The sequence below is a fragment of the Callorhinus ursinus genome, unplaced genomic scaffold (genome assembly GCF_003265705.2).
Source record: "Callorhinus ursinus isolate GAN/ISIS: 27379988/994484 unplaced genomic scaffold, GSC_fseal_2.0 scaffold10, whole genome shotgun sequence".
NCBI lineage: Eukaryota > Metazoa > Chordata > Mammalia > Carnivora > Otariidae > Callorhinus > Callorhinus ursinus.
In genome coordinates, this window is record NW_027397072.1 from 60,575,129 (window position 1) to 60,598,154 (window position 23,026).

At 35.8% G+C, this 23,026-nt stretch overlaps 1 protein-coding gene across 4 annotated transcripts in view; it reads left to right on the forward strand.

Annotated features, from left to right (window-relative positions):
- The window catches only part of USP34 (ubiquitin specific peptidase 34), a 257,260-nt gene that overhangs the window by 94,235 nt on the left and 139,999 nt on the right, over nucleotides 1-23,026 (forward strand). For all 4 annotated transcript variants that reach the window (XM_073897663.1, XM_073897665.1, XM_073897664.1 and 1 more), the window contains exons 9-10: nucleotides 7,247-7,328; nucleotides 7,414-7,506. In XM_073897663.1, the coding sequence (XP_073753764.1) occupies nucleotides 7,247-7,328; nucleotides 7,414-7,506 (175 nt within the window). The remainder of the gene's footprint in view (nucleotides 1-7,246; nucleotides 7,329-7,413; nucleotides 7,507-23,026) is intronic.

The window sequence follows — 23,026 nt, forward strand, 5'->3', positions numbered from 1 at the left end:
TTTTAAAGATTTTATTTATTTATTTGACAGAGACACAGCAAGAGAGGAAACACAAGCAGGTGGAGTGGGAGAGGGAGAAGCAGGCTTCCCACTGAGCAGGGAGCCCGATGCGGGGCTCAATCCCAGGACCCTGGGATCATGACCTAAGCCGAAGGCAGATGCTTAACCATTGAGCCACCCAGGCGCCCTTAAGTCTGTCTTTTAGAGGCAGCATATAGTTGGATTTAAAAACCAAATCCTATAATCTCTGCCTTTTTGTTTTATTATTTATTTATTTATTTTTTAAGGGTTTCTTTTTTTTTTTAAGATTTTTATTTATTTGAGAGAGAGAATGAGAGAGAGAGAGAGAGAGCATGAGAGGGGAGAGGGTCAGAGGGAGAAGCAGACTCCCTGCCAAGCAGGGAGCCCAATGCAGGACTCGATCCCGGGACTCCAGAATCATGACCTGAGCTGAAGACAGTCGCTTAATCAACTGAGCCACCCAGGCGCCCCTGCCTTTTTTTTTTTTTTTAAAGTAGGCTCCATGCCCAATGTGGGGCTTGAACTCAGAACCCTGAGATCAAGAGTTGTATTCTTTACTATCTGAACCAGCCAGGGGCACTCACCTCTGTGTTTTTTTTTTTTTAAATTTCATTTTATTATGTTATGTTAGTCACCATACATTACATCATTAGTTTTTGATGTAGTGTTCCATGATTCATTGTTTGCGTATAACACCCAGTGCTCCATGCAATACGTGCCCTCCTTAATAACCATCACTGGGCTAACCCATCCCCCCACCTCCCTCCCCTCTAAAACCCTCAATTTGTTTCTCAGAGTCCATAGTCTCTCCTGGTTTGTCTCCCCCTCCGATTCCCCCCCTTCATTTTTCCCTTCCTACTATCTTTTTTTTTTTTAATATACAATGTATTATTTGTTTCAGAGGTACAGATCTGTGATTCATCCGTCTTACACAGTTCACAGTGCTCACCATAGCACATACCCTCCCCAATGTCCATCACCCAGCCATCCCATCTTTCCCACCCCCACCACTCCAGCAACCGTCAGTTTGTTTCTTGAGATTACAAATTCCTCTTATCAGTGAGATCGTATGATACTTGTCTTTCTCTGATCAGCTTACTTCACTTGGCATAATACCCTCTAGTTCCATCCACATCTTTGCAAATGGCAAGATTTCTTTTTTGATGGCTGCATAATATTCCATCATATATATATATAAAACACATCTTCTTTATCCATTCATCTGTTTCATCTCTGCGGTTTTTTTTTTTTAATTTTATTTATTTATTTGACAGAGAGAGAGAACAAGCAGGGGGAGCGGCAGGGAGAGGGAAAGCAGACTCCCCAAGGAGCAGGGAGCCTGATGCAGGGCTCAATCCCAGGACCCCAGGGTCATGATCTGAGCCGAAGGCAGTTGCTTAACCAACTGAGCCACCCAGGCGCCCCCATCTCTGCGTTTTGATTGGAGTATTTAATCCATTTACTCTTAATGGCATTCTGTATTTGGATTTATGTCTTCCATTTTGCTATTGGTTTTCTATATGCCACCTTTTTGGTTTTTGTTTCTCCTTTACTGCTTTTATCCTAGTATACCATTTTAATTCCATTGACTTTTTTTTAATAACTGAAAAATTTTCTTAGTCACTACATTACAGAATGCATCTTAGTTGCTTAGTCTTTACTTCAGATTAATAATGGAATTTTAGTAAAATGTGGAAATATTGTTCTAGTATAGCTCTACTCCTTTGTTTCTGATGAGAAGCCAGCTGTTAAACTTACTGTTGTTCCCTTGTACACACATTTCATTATCTCTTTCTGATCTCAAGATTTTGCTCTTCATCTTTGGCTTTTAACAACTTAATGATGAGTCTAGCTGTGTATCTCCTTGTATATATATCTTAGTTGGAGTTTGTTGTGATTTTTGGATGTGTAGTAGAATTTTTTAATCAGAGTGGGACTTTTTAATATTTTATTTATTTATTTATTTGAGAGAGAGAATGAGATAGAGCATGAGAGGGGGTAGGGTCAGAGGGGGGAGGGTCAGAGGGAGAAGTGGACTCCCTGCTGAGCAGGGAGCCCGATGCGGGACTCGATCCCGGGACTCCAGGATCATGACCTAAGCCGAAGGCGTTGCATAACCTGAGCCACCCAGGCACCCCAGAGTGGGACATTTTGGCCATAATTTCTGTAGGGTGTTTTGTTTGTTTGTTTGTTTTTCTCTGCCCACTCCTTCTGGGAGTCCACTTACATGTATGTTTCCAGAGCCCTCAATAGTTGTGATTGATGATGTTGTTCAGTTCTATACTTGGCTAAGTTATAGTTACAGTTCTGTATGATTAGAAAAGTCCGTGGGTCTCCTTATAATATCCTTGAAGGTACTGAAGGAATGAGGTTTATTTTTTATAATTAGTTGTTGAATTGTTTTTCTGTAAGTTACACAGGTCAGAGAATTATCTCATGGTTCATAGCTTTTGTAGGGCTATCCAGGAATAGGTAAAATATATCATTTGTAGTTTTGTTTATTTTTTGAAGATTTTATTTATTTTTGAGATAGAGTGAGCAAGCAAGGGGAAGAGTAGAGAGAGAGGGACAAGCAGACTCTGTGCTGGGCGCAGAGCCTGACACAGGGCTTGATCCCATGACCCTGAGATCATGACCTGAGCCAAAATCAAGAGTCGGATGCTTAAGTGTGTGAGCCACCTGGGTGCCCCATTTTTTTTATAGATTTTATTTTACTTATTTTTTCAAACAATTTTTTTAAAGGTTTTATTTATTCATCAGAGAGCGAGCGAGCGCGCGAGCACAAGCAGGGGGAGTGGCAGGCAGTGGGAGAAGCAGGCTCCCCATTGAGCAAGGAGCGCGATGTGGGACTTGATTCCAGGACCCTGAGATCATGACCTGAGTCAAAGGCAGACACTTAACCAACTGAGCCACCCAGGGATCCCTTTATTTATTTATTTTAGAGATAACATGCATGTGGGGGGACAGCAGTAGTTTTATTTTGATCTTTTACCTTTTGAGGACTATATATCTAATTCATAGCTTTTTATTCTCTTTAGACTTAAGTGGCTTTTTTTTTTTTTTTAGATATTTATTTATTTATTTGCCAGGGGGAGTGGGGAGAGCGAGAGCCCAAGCAGGGGGAGCCGCAGGCAGAGGGAGAAACAAGCTCCCCATTGAGCAAGGAGCCTGATGCAGGACATGATCCCAGGGATCATGACCTGAGCTGAAGGCAGATGCTTAACCTACTAAGCCACCCAGGCATCCCTTAAATGGCTTTTTTAATTCTTATATGTATAAACAAGATGAATTATTTCATCTTTTCAGTTTTTCTGTGTATAATTCATGTAGATGGGAAGATATGGGAGCTCTCATGGCACGTCCTATTTTGAAGGCTATTTTCTTTCACCCAGAATATACTTATCACTACTTTTTTCATTAAATAGCCACTTAAAAATGTTTTTAAAGAAATAGGCAATCTGAAGAAGCCTGTAACTATTAAAGAAGTTGAATTAAGAATTATTGTCTTTGCTGGGGTTCCTGGGTAGCTCAGTTGGCTAAATGTCCGACTGTATTATTGATCTCTATGCCTGCTTAAGATCCTCTCTCTTCTGCCCCCCTGCCTTTAAAAAGAATTACTGACTTTGCAAAACAGAAAGCACCAGGCCCATATGTGTTCACTGGTGAATTCTACCTAATATTTAAAGAAGGAATTTAAGGAAGAAGTTACCCTAATACCAAAACCAGACAAAGACATGTAAGAAAACTATAGACCAGTATGTCTCATGAACATAGATGCAAAAATCTTCATAAAATAGAAGCGAATCAAATCCAACAATGTATAAAAAGAACTATATACCACAACCAAGTGAGTTTTATCTCAGGTATGGAAGTCTGGTTCGTTTCATGTAATCCATCACATCAACAGGTTAAGGAAGAAAAATCACATAATCATATGAATAGATAAAGAAAAAGCATTTGGCAAACTCGAACACTTAAGATAAAAACTCTCAGTAAATTAGGAATAGAGGGGAACTTCCTCAACTTGATAAAGAACATACAGGTAACATCATATTAATAGAACCTCAGGTTTTCTGATCAGGAGCAAGGAAAGTGTGTTCCCTCTCATACCATGTTTTTCAATATTGTACTGGAATCCTACCTAATGCAGTAAGGCAAGGAAGGGAGATAAAAGTTACACCGATTGGGAAGGAAGAAATTGGTCTTTGATTGGAGATGACATGATCATCTATATAGAAAATCTGAAAGAACTGACAGACTCATGGAACTTAGTGAAGACAGCAAGGTTACAGGATACAAAGTTGATGAAAACTCATTTTCTTTTCTATATATCAGTATTGAACACATGAAATTTGAAATTTATTTTTAAAAAATAATAGCATGAGCAGGGTGGGGCAGAGGGACAAGCAGACTCCCCACTGAGTGGGGAGCCCAGTGCGGGGCTTGATCCCAGGACCCTGAGATCATGACGTGAACTGAAGTCAGATGCTTAACTGACTGAGCCACCTAGGTACCCCTGAAATTTGAAATTTAAAATACAATACCATTTATGTCAGCAGTATAAAAGTGAAATACTTGGGTATAGATCTTCATATTCTGTTAAATTTCTATGAGGAAAATTGTAAAACTCTGATGAAAGATACCAAAATACTAAGTAAATGGAGAGATATTCCATTTTTATGGATAGAACATGTGAAAATGTAAAGATAACAGTTCTTCCCAACTTTGATCTATAAATTCATTGAAATCTCAGTGAAAATCCTGGCAGGTTATTTTCTGGATATCAACAAAATAACTCTGACGTTTATTTGGACAGACAGAAGACACATAATAGCCAAAACAATATTGAAAGAAAAAGAATAAAGTTGGAGGACTGATGCTGCCCATCTTTAAGATGTACTGTAACATTGCAGTAATCAAGACAATGTGGTATTGGTGACACAGATCAATGGAACAGAATAGAGAGCTCAGAAATAGACCATATAAGTACAGTTAGTTGATCCTTGTCAGAAAAGAAAAGGCAATACCATGAAGCAATGATAGTCTTTTCAGCTTTGAAGCAATTGGACAACTACATGCAAAAGAAGGAATCTAGACACAGACCTCATACACTTCATAAAAACTAATTCAAAATATACACATAAACATAAAATGCAAAACTATATCACTCCTAGCAGATAGGAAAAAAACCTAGATGACCTTGTGTATGGCACTGACCTTTTGGATACAACACCATGATCCATGAAAGAAAGAATTGATAAGCTGGAGTTCATTAAAATTTAAAAACTTGTGCTCTGTGAAAGATAATGTCAAGAGAATGAGAAGATAGCCAGCCATAGGCAGGGGGAAAAATATTTGCAAAAGATACATCTAATGAAGGACTGTTATCCAGAATTTACAGAGAATCATGAAATTTAACTAAGTACATGAACAATCTGATTAAAAATAGTATGCCAAAGATTTTCTCAGCCGTCTTGCCAATAGAAGATACACAGATGACAAGTGTATGAAAAGATGCCCTATATCCTCTTTTGTCAGGGAAATGCAAATTAAAACATCATGGAATTCCACTGCACGTCTATTAGAATAGTCAACATTCAGAATACTGATAACACCAATTGCTGACAAGGATGTGGAGCAACAAGAATTCTCATCTATTGCTGATGGGAGTGCATTCCACTTTGGAAGACAGTTTGGCAGTTTCTTATAAAACTCAACATACTCTTATCATAGGCCTCGCAGTTGTGCTCCCTGATATTTACCCAGAGAAGTTGAAAACTTACATCTACACAAAAGCCTGCACACAGATGTTTATAGCAGCTTTATTCATAATTATCAGAACTTAAAACAATGGGATATTTGTAAATGAAGCAAAATAGAGAAATTATGCTGAGTGAAAGAAGCCAGATTTAAAAAAAAATTACATAGTATATCTTTTTTTACACATGAAATTCTAGAAAATGAAACTATAATAACAAAGCAGATCACTGAGGAGTGTGGTTGTGGGGACTGGAAAAGGGATGGATGACAGGGGCTTAAAAATACTTTTTGGGTTAATGTATATGTTTGTTACCTTGATGGTAGTGATGAATTCATAGATGTATACTAAAGCTTAAATTCATCAAACTGTGTACTTTAAGTGTGTTCAGTATATTATGTCATGTATGTCTCAGAGGTGTAAATGACAACTGATAAACTCACACTACCTTATTGGTAAAACTAATAAAATAGGTTAACTTCTATGCCAGTGAGTTATTAATTCTAAAAGAGAATTGGTAGCTCTTCTTAAAAAATGAAGGGTAATCTACAAGTGTTGTAAGATGTTTACTTTTTGAAATGAAGAATGAGATGTTGGTAAATGTAACTGAGTTGTTCTGCACAATCAATTGATATATTTAGGGATAACTTAATCACCTTAATCACTTTATTAATACCAGGCAGGGGACTTTCAGTTTGGCTTTGAGAATTCTTTTTTTTTTTTTTTTAACTCCTTTTGGTAACCTATTTTTCTGATGTTATCTTATTGTAGAGGGCATATTGGGAAACCTTCCCTGAATGCTGAAATGTCTACTGTGGAAATTAAAAAGTGGAAAGGCAAAGTCTTAGAATGAGAAAATATGTTGCTTATTGTTACACTTGGTATTTTCACCTGTGTACTCCTTATCTTTCCATATTTGTCTTTGCTTGTTTATAAATTCAGGCAGTATTACCATTTCTTTTAGTTTTTTAATTAAGATTTATTTATTTTAGAGAGAGAGAGAGCACGAGCGGGAGAGGGAGACAGAATCTCAAGCAGACTCCCTGTGGAGTGTGGAGCCCAACCCAGGGCTCAGTCCCACGACCCTGAGATCATGACCCCAACCAAAGCCCAGAGTCAAGACAACCAACCCACTGCGTAGGCTACTCAGGCACCACTCTTTTAATTATCCTCTGTGGTATTCTAACCAGTTAATTGTTTATAATCACTTCTTTATAATTTGTTTGTGGTCAAATTTAAGTTTTGTGGGGCACCTGGCTGGCTCAGATGGTGGAGCATGTAGCATGTGACTCTTGATCTCAGGGTCATGAGTTCAAGCTCCACATTGGGCATGGAGCCTACTTAATAATTAAATAAACTCACCTTTAAAAAACATTTAGGTTTTCAACTGAATCTGCCTTTTTGGCTTGGGGAAAAATGTTACTAATCTTTTTTTGATGTGTTAACTGTTTTTGTTTTTGACTTTAGGTCCATTGCAAAAGAACTTGCAGACTGGCTTATAAGCAACAATGTGGTAGAGCATATATTTGGACCAAATTTACATATTGAGGTTTGTGGACAATTACATGACTTCTGTGCTCTATTAAGAGAAGAATACTTTAGAAAATTAGCTATAATAAGTTTTTCTTTTCCAGATTATCAAACAGTGCCAAGTGATTTTGAACTTCTTGGCAGCGGAAGGGAGACTGAGTACTCAGCATATTGATTGCATTTGGGCTGCAGCACAGGTAATATTAAAAGCACACATTTATTAAGTGCTTCCTTATTATTTGTTCTAAGTGTTTTATTCCCTTATCAGGTAAGTTCTCTTATCCTAAATTTATAGCTAAAGAAACTGAGACATAGAGAAAGTTGGCATGGAATCTGTGGAGTCTGGCTTGACAATCTATGTCTTATTATATTACGGGTAGAATTGAAGGAAATGAGAGTCAGTCAACTGGACGTTCTACATGAAACCATCTTGGTTTATTAAGAGACATTTACCTATTATTTTTTTGTTGATATAGTAAACCTTTCTATCCTGAATGTTGTATTGGTATTCTTCTTTCCTCCTATACTGTTTTCTCTAGTTTTTTGAATAAGCATATGTCTACATGGTTCAAAATCCAAAAAATAAATATAAAATATATGTTATGTATTCCGCCCCCTGTCCCTGTTTCCCAGGAATACCATTCTTCTAAGGTGCATCATAGATTTTCTACATAAATAGCTAACTTGAAAGCTTATTTTCTTGTCTTCCTTTTTTTTGTCGTCTTTATTACAAATGTTGCATACTAAGTGGACTTGGCTTTTTTTCACTTTATTTATCATCAGGATTATTGAATATCAATATATAAAACACCAGTGTTTTAAAGTGGGCATAGTGTTTCAGTACATGCATGTATGATAATTTATTTAACCAATTCCCATTCATAGGCATTATTTTTTTCCCAATATTTTCTGTTATAAGCAATGCTAAAATAAGTTTTAACATGTTCATTTCATCTATGTGCAAAAGATTTATCTTTTAAGGAGAATTGTTTGATTAAAGCATCTGTTCGGTTTACTTGTGGTACATAATGGTGTGATAATGCCTGTTTTTCCTCATCTTCCTATGTTGTGTCCTTACACTTCTTGATATTTGCTACACTGATGGGTGAAATGTGTATTTGAAATTTTCATTTTGTTTATGTGAATCAAATTGCAAATCTTATGTTTAAGAGCCATTTTTTTTTCCTTTACTGGGAGTGTCTGTTGATATTCTTTGTCATTTATCAGTGATTTTACTTGTTCTTTTTGTAGGAGACCTTTATATATCAGTGAAATTGGACTTGTGTCTGTGTTAAGAGTTATAACTATTTTCTACTTTGATGTCTTTTGCTTAAGGTGGTTTTTAGTGTTCAGTTTCAAGTTTGTGGTTTCAGACTTGTGGTTGGATTTTTTTTTTATGTCCTGTGGATTTTGTCTTATGGTGTGAAATGCCTTTTCCACTCCAGAGTTCTAAGAAAGTTCTCCTTTAGTTCCTTCTTGTTTCAGTTTTATGTTTTAGTCTTTTTTTTTTTTTTTAAGATTTTATTTGAGAGAGAGCTAGAGAGAGAGAGAAAGCATGAGCAGGGGTGGGGGTGGTACAGAGAGGCAGAGGGTGAGGGAGAAGCAGCCTCCTCTCTGAGCAGAGAGCCCGACATGGGTTTTGATCCCAGGACTCTGGGATCATTCATGACCTGAGCCGAAGGCAGATGCTTAACTCACTGAGCCACCCTGGTGACCCTATATTTTAGTCTTTGATCCATTTGGAGTTTTTCTTGGTTCAGGATGTCATTTATCTTAACTTTTTACCCCATTTTTTTGTTATGTAGTTGTCCCCATTCCACTTGTTCAGTAATTCTTCTTTTCCTTATTGAATTGAGGTACCAGTTTCATTTTGACTAGGTCAGTTTCTGGAGTCTGTAGACTGACCTATCAGTATATCCAGTCATGATCTGTATACCAGGGATTGGTAAACTTTTGGCTTGGTAAACAAGGCTTTTGGGCCGGCCACTTCATTTTGTAAATATTTTTTGCAACATAGCCTTGTACTTTCTTTGACATACTGCCTGTGGCTACTTTCATACTGCAGTGGCAGAGTATAGTGCTTGTATATTTATATAGTATATGTAATACTTACCACTTTAAATCCTGAAACATTTACTGTCTGGTCCTTTAAGAAAACATTTGCTGATCATGGGTTTATACTAATATCTATACTTTTTTTTTTGAGTATTTGTTCATATCTGGCAGGGCTGATTCTTTTTTATATATTTTTAAATAATTTTTCTGGGAATGCCTGAGTGGCTCAGTTGGTTAAGCATCTGCCTTCAGCTCAGGTCGTAATCCCAGAGTCCTGGGATCGAGTTCTGTGTTGGGCTCCTTGCTCAGCAGGGAGCCTGCTTCTCCCTCTGCCTGCTCTGCTTTGCAGTTCTGCTTGTGCTCTCTCTCTCTCTGACAAATAAAATCTTAAAAAAAAAAGATTTTTTTCTGTTTTTTCATGTAAATATTAGCATTGACTTATTCTTTAAAAATATTGTAATTTTAATTGTAATGTGAATTTGAAGAGAATCCAAGTTGTCTTCCTGTCCAAAGCTTAACACTGTTTATTTTCTTTTGTGTCATTCAAAATTTTAAAGTTCTTGGGGCGCCTGGGTGGCTCAGTTGGTTAAGCGACTGCCTTCGGCTCAGGTCATGATCCTGGAGTCCCGGGATCGAGTCCCACATTGGGCTCCCTGCTCAGCAGGGAGTCTGCTTCTCCCTCTGACCCTCTTCCCTCTCATGCTCTCTATCTCTCGTTCTCTCTCAAATAAATAAATAAAATCTTTAAAAAAAAAGAAAAAATTTTTAAAGTTCTTTGTATATAAGTTTTACTTTATATTAAGCTTATTCTTAGGAATTTCAGTTATATTTATTATTGCTATAATAATAGTCATTTCTCCCATTATACTTTGTCCATTATATTTCTCTTTCTTCCATTATAGTTGATTACTTCATATATTCATAAACTTTTTATATGAACAGTTTCAAATTTTTGATAATAATTGTGTGTCTCAAGACCTTACGTCTTAGATGGTTGTGGTAATTTTTCAATACTTTTTTTTACTTCCCATATTTAATACTGTATATTTATACATTACTGTCATTTCAGTAAATTAAAGAAGCACTTCCAGAACAAAGGGAAATTTTCATAATTTTCTGAAAATTTTATGCATTTTAGTAGATTTAAGATTTTTATTTTGTTCAGAGCAAGACTAGGAGAATAGGAGAATAATGATAAGTGTATCATTACAGAATAAATAGCTAGGAATAGTGGCGCATTCTTTATTGAAACTGAGGTTCATCAGATTGATAACTGGTAGTATGACCTGTTAAAGGTTTTAGCATTTTGCCCTAGCGAGAAGTTGAAGTGACCTAGTAAGGGAATAATTAAAAATTGTGGCATAATCTGTGATACAGTTTGCAAAAACTTAAAATATCTATAAAAGATTAACTATGTAAAATAAGTATATTTTCAGGGTTAATTTAATTGGGACTTTCTGCAGTTTGTTACTACTTTACTTCTGAAGCTACCACAAATTTAGAATGATCAGGAATTTTTACATTTTGAGTTTTTTAAGAATTTGAGCACTAAATATAATTAATTTCAAAGTCTGGAGTTGGTTAGTTTCATACAGTTTTACCTTAGTCTTTTTTCCTCCCATGTGGAGTTAAGTTTTTGAGGTCACTTTGCTCCCTGAGATACACGTGCACACACACACACGCGTGCGCTCGCACACACACTTCACTCATAGTAATTGGATTGGCTGCTGCTTTTTTCATTGTTTGTACCATAACTCTTATATTGGAATCCAAGGAGAAAATAGACAAAAGTGACAAATGGATTTGAAATTGATAGAAAAAGTATTTATAAATATTTGAAAAATACTTATCTTTGTAATTAAATGTAAGTTCAAATATTGTAATGGCATTTTCATTTCTTGGGTAATTCCCATTATGTTTAGTAATGCATTATATTGACCACAGTGTGGTATAGCTTTTGGGAAGCAATATAGCAGTTCTATTTCTGTAATTCTGTATATACATGTACATGAGGATGTTCGCTACAGCATTGACCATATAGCAGAAAAGGAATGTCACTGTAGGACTATTTTAATAAGTTTTGGGAAATTCATATAATAGTATCCTTTGTAGTCATGAGAAGGACTGAAGGTGCTGTATTGTGTTCATGTGGAACAATATGTAAGAAACAGTTTTACTAAATGCTGCATAGGTAATAAATCTTTTATTGAGAGAAAATCCCATGTATATGGTGTATTTTCCCAATGTGTATTTAGACAGTTATAAAAGAGGATGCATCTATAATATATATGTATATATATTACATGTATATACATGCAGTGTGTGCTTATGAATGCCTGGAACTATTTGGAAAAATACAGAAGAAATTTTAATAGGTTTATTTGTGGGTAAGTGATCTGGGATGGATGGAAGACTTCCTTTTTATTGTCTATGCTTATGTAAACTTTGAAACTTTTACGTGCGTATATTAGTTTCTCAATAAATACAGAGACTAGTATATAAAGTAAATATTTTGACATTTAAATGACTCTCTACCATTTAAAGTTACCTATTCTGGTTTGATTTGGTTACCTTTATATTTCCCTCTACAGACCCTTTCACTGTAAAATGTTTTAGTCATAGGACATCAAAAAATACCTTCAGAATCCTTGCATTCTATTAGAATATATTGTTAAATGCTTTCCAGATTTAAACGCTTGTGTAAATGCATGTAAATTACTGATACAATAATTTTATCTTAATATGGAGCTAAGTTTTTGGGGAGAGATCTTTGTGTCAATGACAAAAGTCCGATTCTCTAGGATTTAGTAGGACTTAAATGTCATCTGATTCAGATGTGCTTTATGCACATAATTGTCATTAGATTCTCAAAAGGATTAGTGATGACTAATTTTAGAAGCTTTTTACTTCCCATATGAGTGCTTATTAGCTTCAGCATGTGTACTTGTATACACATTTAGATTACTGCTTTATGAGACATGCTGCTAGCATGTGAAGTTATGACTCTACTTGAATTAGAATCTGGACACTGTAATATCCTTCTGTGTTTTATCTTAGAGATTTGAATTCTTTCCTTCCTGCCTTTTTAGGAGTTTAACATGAGCTGTGTTCTTTTTTATGTTGTTGGGTGTCTTCATGTATGCCTTTGTTACCCGTTTATATTTAGGAAAGATGACTAGGTAAGTGGTCTGGGTATTCTTGGCTGTTGTTAAATATTTTTTTATTAGAGCTGTCTCAAGTGCGACTCCTGTTTGGAAACATTTTCAGACGTAGTAATGGTAAAACAACTCATATTTTTCTCATTAGAGTCATTAGGCTTTCTGCCTGTGGAACTTCTAAAAGAGAGTGAAAAGGGATACTAGTATCTGTGCTTAAAAGCATGGTTTTGTATAATTTTTTACCCAGGGGAGAGCCCTGATGGATGGGTAGAATAAATAGGTTGGCTGTTCGTATTTTTCTGACTCATGGCTAACAAATACAGTTATTAAGAGTATTCAGTGAAATCCTGTGTTTTTATTTCCATATCTCCTGCTGTCCATCAGATCTAGGTCTATGAGTCCAGTATCTTCCCTAGTTACAGTGGAAGGTTAACTTACCTCCTCTGCTTCTCACTCACAAATTACTCTGAGCTATACCCTTCTCTACCTGTACATTTTAAAATGCATTCCCTTCATTTTAGTCTTTCAGAAGTTTGTTGAAATCTAGTATCTGTTATTAACTCTCATTTTCTTTGTGGGTTTGTTTCTTTTCATTCTAAATTACAGTGATTGATTCTCTTCCACAGAAGATGAGAGAATTCTCATTATTTATCTTTTCTCATTTTCTACTTCCCTGTTTTCACTGTATTATTTGTGCTTTATCAAATTATGTTTTAAATTCTACAGTAGAACCATAATTTCTACAGTTGTTTAGTGCTAATTTTGTATTTAAGTATATCACTCACCACCAGTCCTTTTTCCTCATTTCTGTTTCTTTCATTCCAGAATTAATGAGTATTTATTCTTGTGGATATCACTGAGTAGCCTTTGTTTTCCCTAAAGAGAAATTTATGGATGTTTTATTCTGGGGTACTACATACTTGAGATGTCTGTTTTCTTTGTACTTGAAGTGTTTGACTGGATGTAAGATACGAAAGCCACTCTTACTTCCCCTCAAAACTTTGTAGTAGACCTGATTAGTAGTTTGAGTTTTGGGATGATGCCTTTTAACACATATATTTACTTTTTTCTCTTATTTTCTTCATTAATTTTTTTATTGTGATACAAATATATAAATATTAACGTAAAATTTACCATTTTAACCATTAGTAACTGTACAGTTCAATGCCATAAATAAATTTAGTGTAGTGTAACCATCACCACGGTCTGTATCCAAGACTTTGACACCATCTCCAACAAAAACTCTGTACCCATTAAACAATAATTGTCAATTTTTCCCTCCCCTAAGCTCTTGGTTTCCTATATTCTACATTTTGTCTATATGAATATGCCTATTTTAGGTACCTCACTCACTTAAGTAGAATCATAAAATATTTGTGTGACTTACTACACACAGTGTTACTGAGGGTTATCCCTGTTATCACATATATAAAAGTTTTCTTTTTATGGCCAAATATTCCATGGTTTGTATATACTACATTTAATGTATTTCTTTTTTTTTTTTTTAAGAGTATTTATTTATTTGAGAGAGAGAGAAAGAGAAAGAGAGAGAGTGTGTGGGGAGGGGCAGAGGGAGAGAATCTCAAAGCAGCTTGATCCCACAACCCATGCGATCATGACCAGAGCTGACACCAAGAGTCAGATGCTCAACTGACCAAGCCACCCAGGCACCCCTAGTGTTTTCATTTCTACATGCATGGACATCTGAGTTGCTTCTTTTGGCTATTTATTGTGAATAATGCTTCTGTGAACGTGGCTGTACAGCATATGTTTGAGTCCCTGCTTTCAGTTCTTCTGTGTATATACTTGGGTTAGAACTCCTGGGTCATAAGGGTGCCTGGGTGGCTCAGTTGGTTCAGCGTCTGACTCTTGATTTTGGCTTGGGTCATGATCTCAGGGCTGTGAAATTGAGCTCCATGTTGGGCTCTGCACTGGGCATGAATCCTGCTTGGGATCGCCCTCCTGCTGCACATGTTCATGAGCGCGCTCTCTCTCTCTTAATAAGAAAAAAAAAAAAAGAATTGTTGGGTCATACGGTAATTGTTTAATCTTTTCACTTACTACCAAACTTTTCAACAGTGACTGCAGTATTTTACCATCCTTGCCAACACTTGTTACTTGCCTTTAGAAAAAAAATTTAGGTGCATGCTTCAGCAGCACATATACTAAAATGATTGGCATGGCCCTGTACAAGGATGACACTCACATTCATGAAATGGTCCATATTTTAAATAAATAAAAATGTAGTCATTCTAGTAGGAGTGTGGTGATACCGCTCTGTGGCTTAAATTTGCATCTATTTGCATTTCCTAATGACTAATGACTTGAGCACCCTTTCATGGGCTAACTGGCCATTTGTATATCTTTTTTTGAGAAATGTCTATTCAGGTCCTTTGCCCTTTTTTTGAATTGGTTTGTTGGGAGTTTTTTGTTAAGTTTAATACTACTTTTTACCTTCTGGATGTTAATTCCCTACCAGATAAAATTTACATATATTTTCTCCAACTCCTGTGAATTTTCTTTTTCTTTCTTTAAAGTATCCTTAGATACTGAGGCACCTGGCTGGCTCAGTTGGTAGAGCATGGGACTCTTTATCTTGGGGGTGGTGAGATCAAGCCTCAGCTTGGGCGTAGAGCTTACTTAAAATAATGATCAAGTATCCTTCGATGCACAAAAAAGTCTTGATTTTGATGAATTTCAACTATCTGTTGTTTTTGTTGCCTGTGTTTTTGGTGTTCTAGTGATGAAACCATTGTCAAATCAAATGTGAAGATTCTCCCCAATGTTTTCTTAGCAGAGTTTTATGTATTTATCTCATGAGTTTAGGTCTCTTACCCATTTAGACTTGATTTTTGTATATGGTGTAAGGTAAATAATTTGTGAATATCCAGTTTTCTCAGCACCTGTTGTTCAAGAGACTGTCCTTTCTCCATTGAATGGTCTTGGCACTGTTGAAAATGAGTTGACCATTTATGTGAAAGTTTATTTCTGGGTGTTCTACTCCATTGGTCTATATATCTGTCCTTCTGCTAATACCATACTGTTCTAATTACTGTTTTCTTGTAGGTTTCACAGTTTTTTGTTTTTTGTTTTTTAAGATTGTTTTGGCTTTTAGAACTCCTTGCAATTTCCTCTGAATTTGAGGATTGGCTTTTCCATTTCTGACCAAAGACTCTTAGAATTTTGAAGGGATTGTGTTGAATGTATAGATCGCTTTGGGGTAGTATTAACATATTAACCATGTTTAGTCTTTCTATCCATGAACATGGGATGTTTTTCCATTTATTTAAACCTTAATTTCCTTGAGCAGTGTTTTGTAGTTTTCAGTATACAAGTATTTCACTTCTTTTTTTTTTTTAAGATTTTATTTATTTATTTGGGAGAGAGCATGAACGGGGGTAGGGACAGAGGAAGAGGGAAAGAAGCAGACTCCCTGCTGAGCATGGAGCCCCACATAGGGCTCGATCCCAGGGCCCTGAGATCCTGACCTGAGCTGTAGTCAGATGCTTAACCGAGTGAGCCACTCAGGCATCCCTCACCTCTTTGGTTAGACTCATTTTTGAGTACAGTTGATCCTTGAACAACACAGGTTTGAACTGCCTAGGTCCACAAACGTAGGTTGTTTTTTTTTTTTAATAAATACAGTATAGTACTGTAAGTATATTTTCTCTTAAAATTTTCTTAACATTTTATTGTAAGAGTACAGTATGTATTATATATAACATAAAAATATGTGTTAAGTGCTTATGTTATTGGTATTCTCGTTTAGGTTTTTCGCTTTTGTTCTTGTTTAGACTTAGGGTCAGCAATAAGCTTTTGATAGTTATGTTTTTGGGAGTCAGGGTTATACCCAGCTTTTTGACCACACAGGGAATCGGGGCCCTGAACCCCTGTGTTGTTCAAGGATCAATTGTATTTTATTCTTTGTATGCTATTGTAAATGGAATTACTATCTTAAATTCCTTGTCAGATAAGTAATTGCTGGCATATGAAAACATAGCTGAATTTTGCTTGTTGATCTGTACTCTTAACATTGTCTATTTGATTTTTAGTTCTAGCTTTTTATATATAGATTTTTCTGTATATAAGATTGTGTCATTTTTAAACAGTTTCACATCTTTTCTAATTTGGATGCACTAAATTTTTTGTGGGGGGTGGAGTCCAATAACTCTGGTAGAATTTCAGTGTAGTTTTGAATAGCAGTGATAAATGTGAGCATCCTTATCTTGTTCCTGATCCTAGGGGAAAAATCAGTCATTTATCATTGAGTATGCTGTTAACTGTGGGGTTTTCATAAATATCCTTTATCATGCTAAAGAGTTGTTCCAAGAATTTTTATTATGAAAGGGTGTTGGATTTTGTCAGATAGCTTTTCTGCATCAGAAAAGCTATCTTTTTTTTCCATTGATTAATAATGATGTGTTAGACTAATTCGCTTTTTGAACCACACTTGAATTCCTGGGATAAATCTTACTTGGTCATAGGGAATAATCCTTTCCGTATGGTCTTGGATTTGATTTGCTAATGGTTTCTGGAGGACATTTTGTCATTTATGAAATACTGCTTAGTAATTTTCTATTCTTATGAAGACTTTGGCCTCATAGAATGAGTTAGGAAGTATTTCCTTCTGTTCAGTTTTTGGGGAGGATTTGAGAAGGATTTGTGTTAATTTTTTATTAAATGTTTGTTAGAATTCCCCAGGTAAGCCATGTATTTTAGTACTTTTTAAGAGGTTTTTGATTACCGATTCAATCTCTTACAGGACTGTTGACCTTTTCTATTCCTTCTTGAGTCAGTATAGGTAGTTTGCAAGGAATTCATCCTAATCCTCTAGGTTATCTAATTTTTTGGTGTACTGTTGTTCATAGCATTCTGTTAAATTTTTTTTAATCTGTAAGTTTGGTGGTAATGTTACACTTACATTTCTGATTTTTTAGCTATTTGTCTTCTTCCTTTTTTTTTCAAGCTAGCTAAATGATAATCTTTTAGAAGAACCAACTATTGGTTTTCTTAATTTTCTGAATTGTTTTTCTAATCTGTATTTTATGTGTCTGTGCTCTGATCTTTATTTCTGTTCTTTTAGCTTTGAGTTATAAAGTATGTTTATAATTGTTATATCTCCTTGTATGGAACCTTTTATTAATAAATTATATCACTGTTTGTTAGTGTTTTTAAAAAAAGACTTAACTGTAAAAGGAAACCATGTAAGTTTTACCCTCTGAACCATTCTTAAGTTCTGATAGTGACTATCCATATTGTTGTATAACAGATCTCTAAAACCTTTTCATCTTCCAAAACTGTACTCATTGAATAACAAAGGGGCACCTGGCTGGCAAAACATGCAACTCTTGATCTTGGGGTTATGAGTTTGAGCCCCACGTTAGGCATAGAGTTTACTTAAAAATTAAAAGAAAACAAAAAACCAGTAAGTCATTGAACAACAACAACAACTCCTCTATTCTTCTGACTCTCAGCTGCTGTTGGCCACCATTCTATTGTTTGTAGTGTTTTGACTACTCTATATTCACGTTAGTGGAATCCTATAGTATTTCTCCTACTGTGACTGGCTTATCTCATTCAGCATAATGTCCTCGTGGTTCACCATATTGTAGCATGTGACAGAATTTCCATTCTTGTAAGGTTGAATTACATTCCATTGTATGTATGTGCCACAGTCATTTGTCAGTGGACGTTTACTTTGCTTTCATTTTTTGACGGTTGTGAATAATGGTCCAACAAATACAGGTGTGCAACTATCTCTTTGAAATTCTACTTTTATTTACTTATGTGTATATGTATGTATGTAATCTCAACACCGCCTGTGGGACTCGAACTCATGACCCCAAGATCAAGAGTTGCGTCCTTTTCTGACTGAGCCAGCCAGGCACCCCTGAAATCCTGCTTTTAATTCTTTTGGTTATATACCCAGAAGTGGGATTGTTGGGTAATGGGGTAAGTCTCTTTTTTTCCAGTAGCCTTTTAAAAATTTAAAGTCTGTCTTACTTGATTTTAGTATAGTCAGCCCAGCTCTCTCTTGCTTATTATTTGCACAGAGTATCTTTTTTAATCCTTTAACTTTTAGCCTGTTTGTTGTGTCTTTGGATATATATTGTGTCTCTTGTAGACTACATACAGTTGTATCATGTTTAGACTACATACAGTTGTAGCATGTTTTTAAAATCTTTTCTACCAATCTCTGTCTTCGATAGCAGAGTTTAAGCCATTTATGTATATATATGTATGTGTATGTATATTTATATACATATTTTTTGTTTAGATTTTGTTTTCAGAGAGAGAGAGAGTGGGTGCATGGCGGGGGGGGAGGAGCAGAGGGAGAGGGACAAGCAGAATTTGTGCTAAATACATCACCTGATGTGAGGCTTGATCTCACAACCCTGAGATCATGACCTGAGCCAACATCAAGAGTTGGATGCCTAACCGACTGAGCGACCCAGGTACCCCTAAGCCATTCATATTTAAATTAATCCCTCAAAGAGTGATTTATTTCTGCCAATTTTCTGTTCCTTTCTATATGTCTTACAGTGTTTTTGCCTATCATTTCTGTTATAGCCTTTTGTAGTTGTTTGTAGTTTGGATTTCCCATCTCATTTCTTTTTTTGTATATTCTATAGATAATTTGTGTTTAACATGGAAATTACATTTAACATCTTGACATTCTTGTCTAATTTGAATATGTCAACTTAAATAGTACACAAAAATTATGCTCTTGTATAGCTCCTTCTCCCTCATTTTTGTTATTCATACCACAGATTTCAACTTAATACATTGTGTGCCCGGTTATGTAGATTAATAATAATTCTTTTTGCCTTTGTGACATCATATAGCAAATAAAAGGTGGAGTTACAAATGAAAATAATAATACTAGCTTTTAATTGCCTGTGTATTTATCAGAGGTCTTTAGTCACTTGCTTCTTTTCATTTCATTCTGAAGGACTTCCTTTAGCATTTCTAGCAGGGTAGGTCTAGTTGTAGTGAACTCCTTTAGCTTTTGTTTATCTGGGAATGTATTAATTCCTTCCTCATAAGGAGAGTTTCTCCTGTTACACAATTCTCAATTGAAAGTTTTTTCTTTCAGCCTTTAAATATATCATCCCGCTTTCTCTGGTTCTCAGGACTTTTGATTAGAAATTAGCTTATACTCTTACTGAAGATCCCTTGCATGTGGTGGGTTGCTTATCTCTGTTTTCAGGATGATTTTACTGTATTTGACTGTTAACAGTTTGATTATAATAAGGTTGGCCTAGGGCTCTTTGAGTTTATCCTACTTGGATTTGTTGAACTTCTTGGCTTTGTAGATTCATGTCTTCCATCAAATTTGGAAGTTTTCAGCCATTTTTTCTTCATATATACTTTGTGTACCTTTCTCTTCTGGGATTCCTATGACTGTGTTGGTAGGTTTGATGGTTTCCACAAGTCACTTAGAATCTGTTTACTTTTCTTTATTTCCTTCCTGTCCCTTAAACTCAGTAATTTCACTTTCCATAATTTCAAGTTTGCTGTTTTCTTCTGCTTACTCAGATGTGCTGCTGAACCTCATCTAGTGTATTTTCATTTCAGTTCTTTTATTTCTCAGCTTCTAATTTCTTATAGCTCCTTTTTAGAATTTGTTTTGTTAATGATATTCTCATTTTGTTTAGGCACTGTTTTCCTGTTTTTGTCCTTTTCTTCCTTTAGGTCTTAGAACATCTTTAAGGTAGCCATTTTAAGATCTTTGTTGAGAGAGCCTGACACATGGGCTTCCTTAGGTATATTTCCATTGATTTATTTTATTCATTTCAGTGGGCCACACGTTCCTATTTCTTCTTATACCTTGTTTGTGTGTGTGTTTTAATTGAAAACCGGACATTGGAATTTTATAATGTGGTAAGTCTGGAAATAAATGAGATTCTTTTCCTTCTTCAGAGTTTGTTTTTTCTGGGGGGGGCAGATATTCTTGTAGGAAGTTTCTTTGAATATGTAATTTAGTGATTTAAAACTTCCAAACTTCCATTCAATACGTGGCGCTTATCACAAGCACCCTCTTTAATCCCCATCACCTATTTAACCCATCCCCCCTACTGCCTCCCCTCTGATAACCGTTATTTGTTCTCTGTAGTTCTTGATTTGCTTCTCCCTCTCTTTTTTCCCCTTGTGCTTGTTTTGTTCTTTTAAATATGAGTGAAATCGTACGGTATTTGTTTTTTTCTGACTGATTTTGCTTGGCATAATACACTCTAGCTCCATCCACGTTGTTGCAAATGGCAAGATTTCATTTTTTTTTTTTATGACTGAGTAATATTCCCACTTTGTATTTATACCACATCTTTATCCATTCATCAGTCATTGGACATTTGGACTGTTTCCAAATCTGGCTATTGTAGATAATGCTGCTATAAACATCAGGGTGCATGTGTCCCTTCAAATTAGTGTTTTTCTTAAAAGATTTTATTTATTTGAGAGAGTGAGTGAGCACAAGTAGGGGGAGAGGCAAAGGGAGAGGGAGAAGCAGACTCCCCACTGAGCGTGAAGCCCAACACGGGGCATGGTATCAGAACCCTGTGATCATGACCTGAGCTAAAGTCAGAGGCTTAACTGACTGAGCCACCCAGGTGCTCCTCAAATTAGTATTTTTATTCTTTGGGTAAATACTTAGTAGTACAATTGCGGGATTATAGGGTAGTTCTATTTTCAGTATGGTTTCAGATTCTAAACCTCCATACTGTTTTCCACAGTGGTGTACCAGTTTGCGTTCCCACCAATAGTGCAGGAGGGTTTCCCTTTCCCTACATCCTCTCTAACAGCTGTTGTTTCTTGTGTTGTTGATTGTAGCCATTCTGAGAGGGGTGAGGTGATGTCTCATTCTGGTTTTGATTTGCATTTCCCTGATGCTGAGTGACGTTGAGCATCTTTTTGTGTGTCTTTTGGCCATTTGTATAAAATACTCATTTTTTTCTACCCATTTTAATTGGATTATTTGTTTTTTGGTGGGTGTTTTTAAATAAATTCTTTATAGATTTTGGATACTAACCTTTTATTAGATAAGTCATTTGCAAATATCTTCTTCCATTCAGTAGGTTGTCTTTTAGTCTTGTTGATTGTTTCCTTTACTGTTCAGAAGCTTTTTATTTTGATGAAGTCCCAGTGGTTTATTTTGCTTAGGCCTCAGGAGACCTATCTAGAAAGAAGTTACTATGGCTGATGTTAAAGATGTTATTGCTTGTGTTTTCCTCTAGGATTTAAATGGTTTCTTACCTCATATTTAGATCTTTCATCCATTTTGAATTTATTTTTGTCTGTGGTGTAAGAAAATTACAGACAAGATTATTTTTGCCGACCCTGGCTCCAGCAAGCTGTAGCAGAATAACATACGATCGTCCCCACATCTGTTTGCCATAGGGACATGGGGGTGGGGAATGGGTAGCTACTGTCACACTGAGGGCTGAAATTGACCATTATTAACCACAATTTACTGGCTAGCCTTTTCCTTGGACATCTGTGAGTGTGAAAGTTCAAATTGACTCCAGAGTTTCAGAATAGTTGGATCAGTAGTTTCTGTCAGTATGATTGCTGTTTAGGTGCAGGGAGGGATTCCTGACACTTTCTGCTCTATCCTTTTCCCTCCCTGACATTTTCCTTCTTTTTTTTCTTTGTGATAACTAAAGAGCGTGAACTGGCTTCACACTGCCTTTATTTAAAGCATTGTAATTTTAATATTTTTTATCTTTTTTCTGAATTTGCTTTCATGATGTACACCTCTAAAAGAGCCATATATATATATATAAATTAACATAATGTATTATTTATTTCAGGGGTACAGGTCTGTGATTCATCAGTCTTAACACAATTCACAGCGATCACCATAGCACATACCCTCCCCAGTGTCCATCACCCAACCACCCCTTCCCTCCCACACCCCTCCACTCCAGCAACCCTCAGTTTGTTTCCTGAGATCAAGAGTGTCTTATGGTTTGTCTCCTGCTTTGGTTTCGTCTTGTTTCATTTTTCCCTCCCTTCCCCTATGATCCTCTGTCTTGTTTCTCAAATTCCTCATATCAGTGAGATCATATGATACTTGTCTTTCTCTGACTCATTTTGCTTAGCATAATACCCTCTAGTTCCATCCACGTCGATGCAAATGGCAAGATTTCATCTTTTTGATGGCTGCATAATATTCCGTGTGTGTGTGTGTGTGTGTGTGTGTGTGTGTGTGTGTGTGTACACACCACATCTTCTTTATCTATTTATCTGTTGATGGACATCTAGAAAGAGCCTTACATTTTTATAGGATTACAGGATTATAATTATATTTATATAATTATATTATAATTATCTCTCAAGAGTTTTTCCACTTAAAAACAGTAAGGTATTTGATTATGAAAATTGAATATATTATGGAAATCCTTTCTATTAATGATCGAAGTGGTAGCAAGTCAGAAATTCCATATTGTGTATTTGTTACATTCTAATTAGGAAAGTTTAATAGTTACTTGTTTGCAAAAAACAA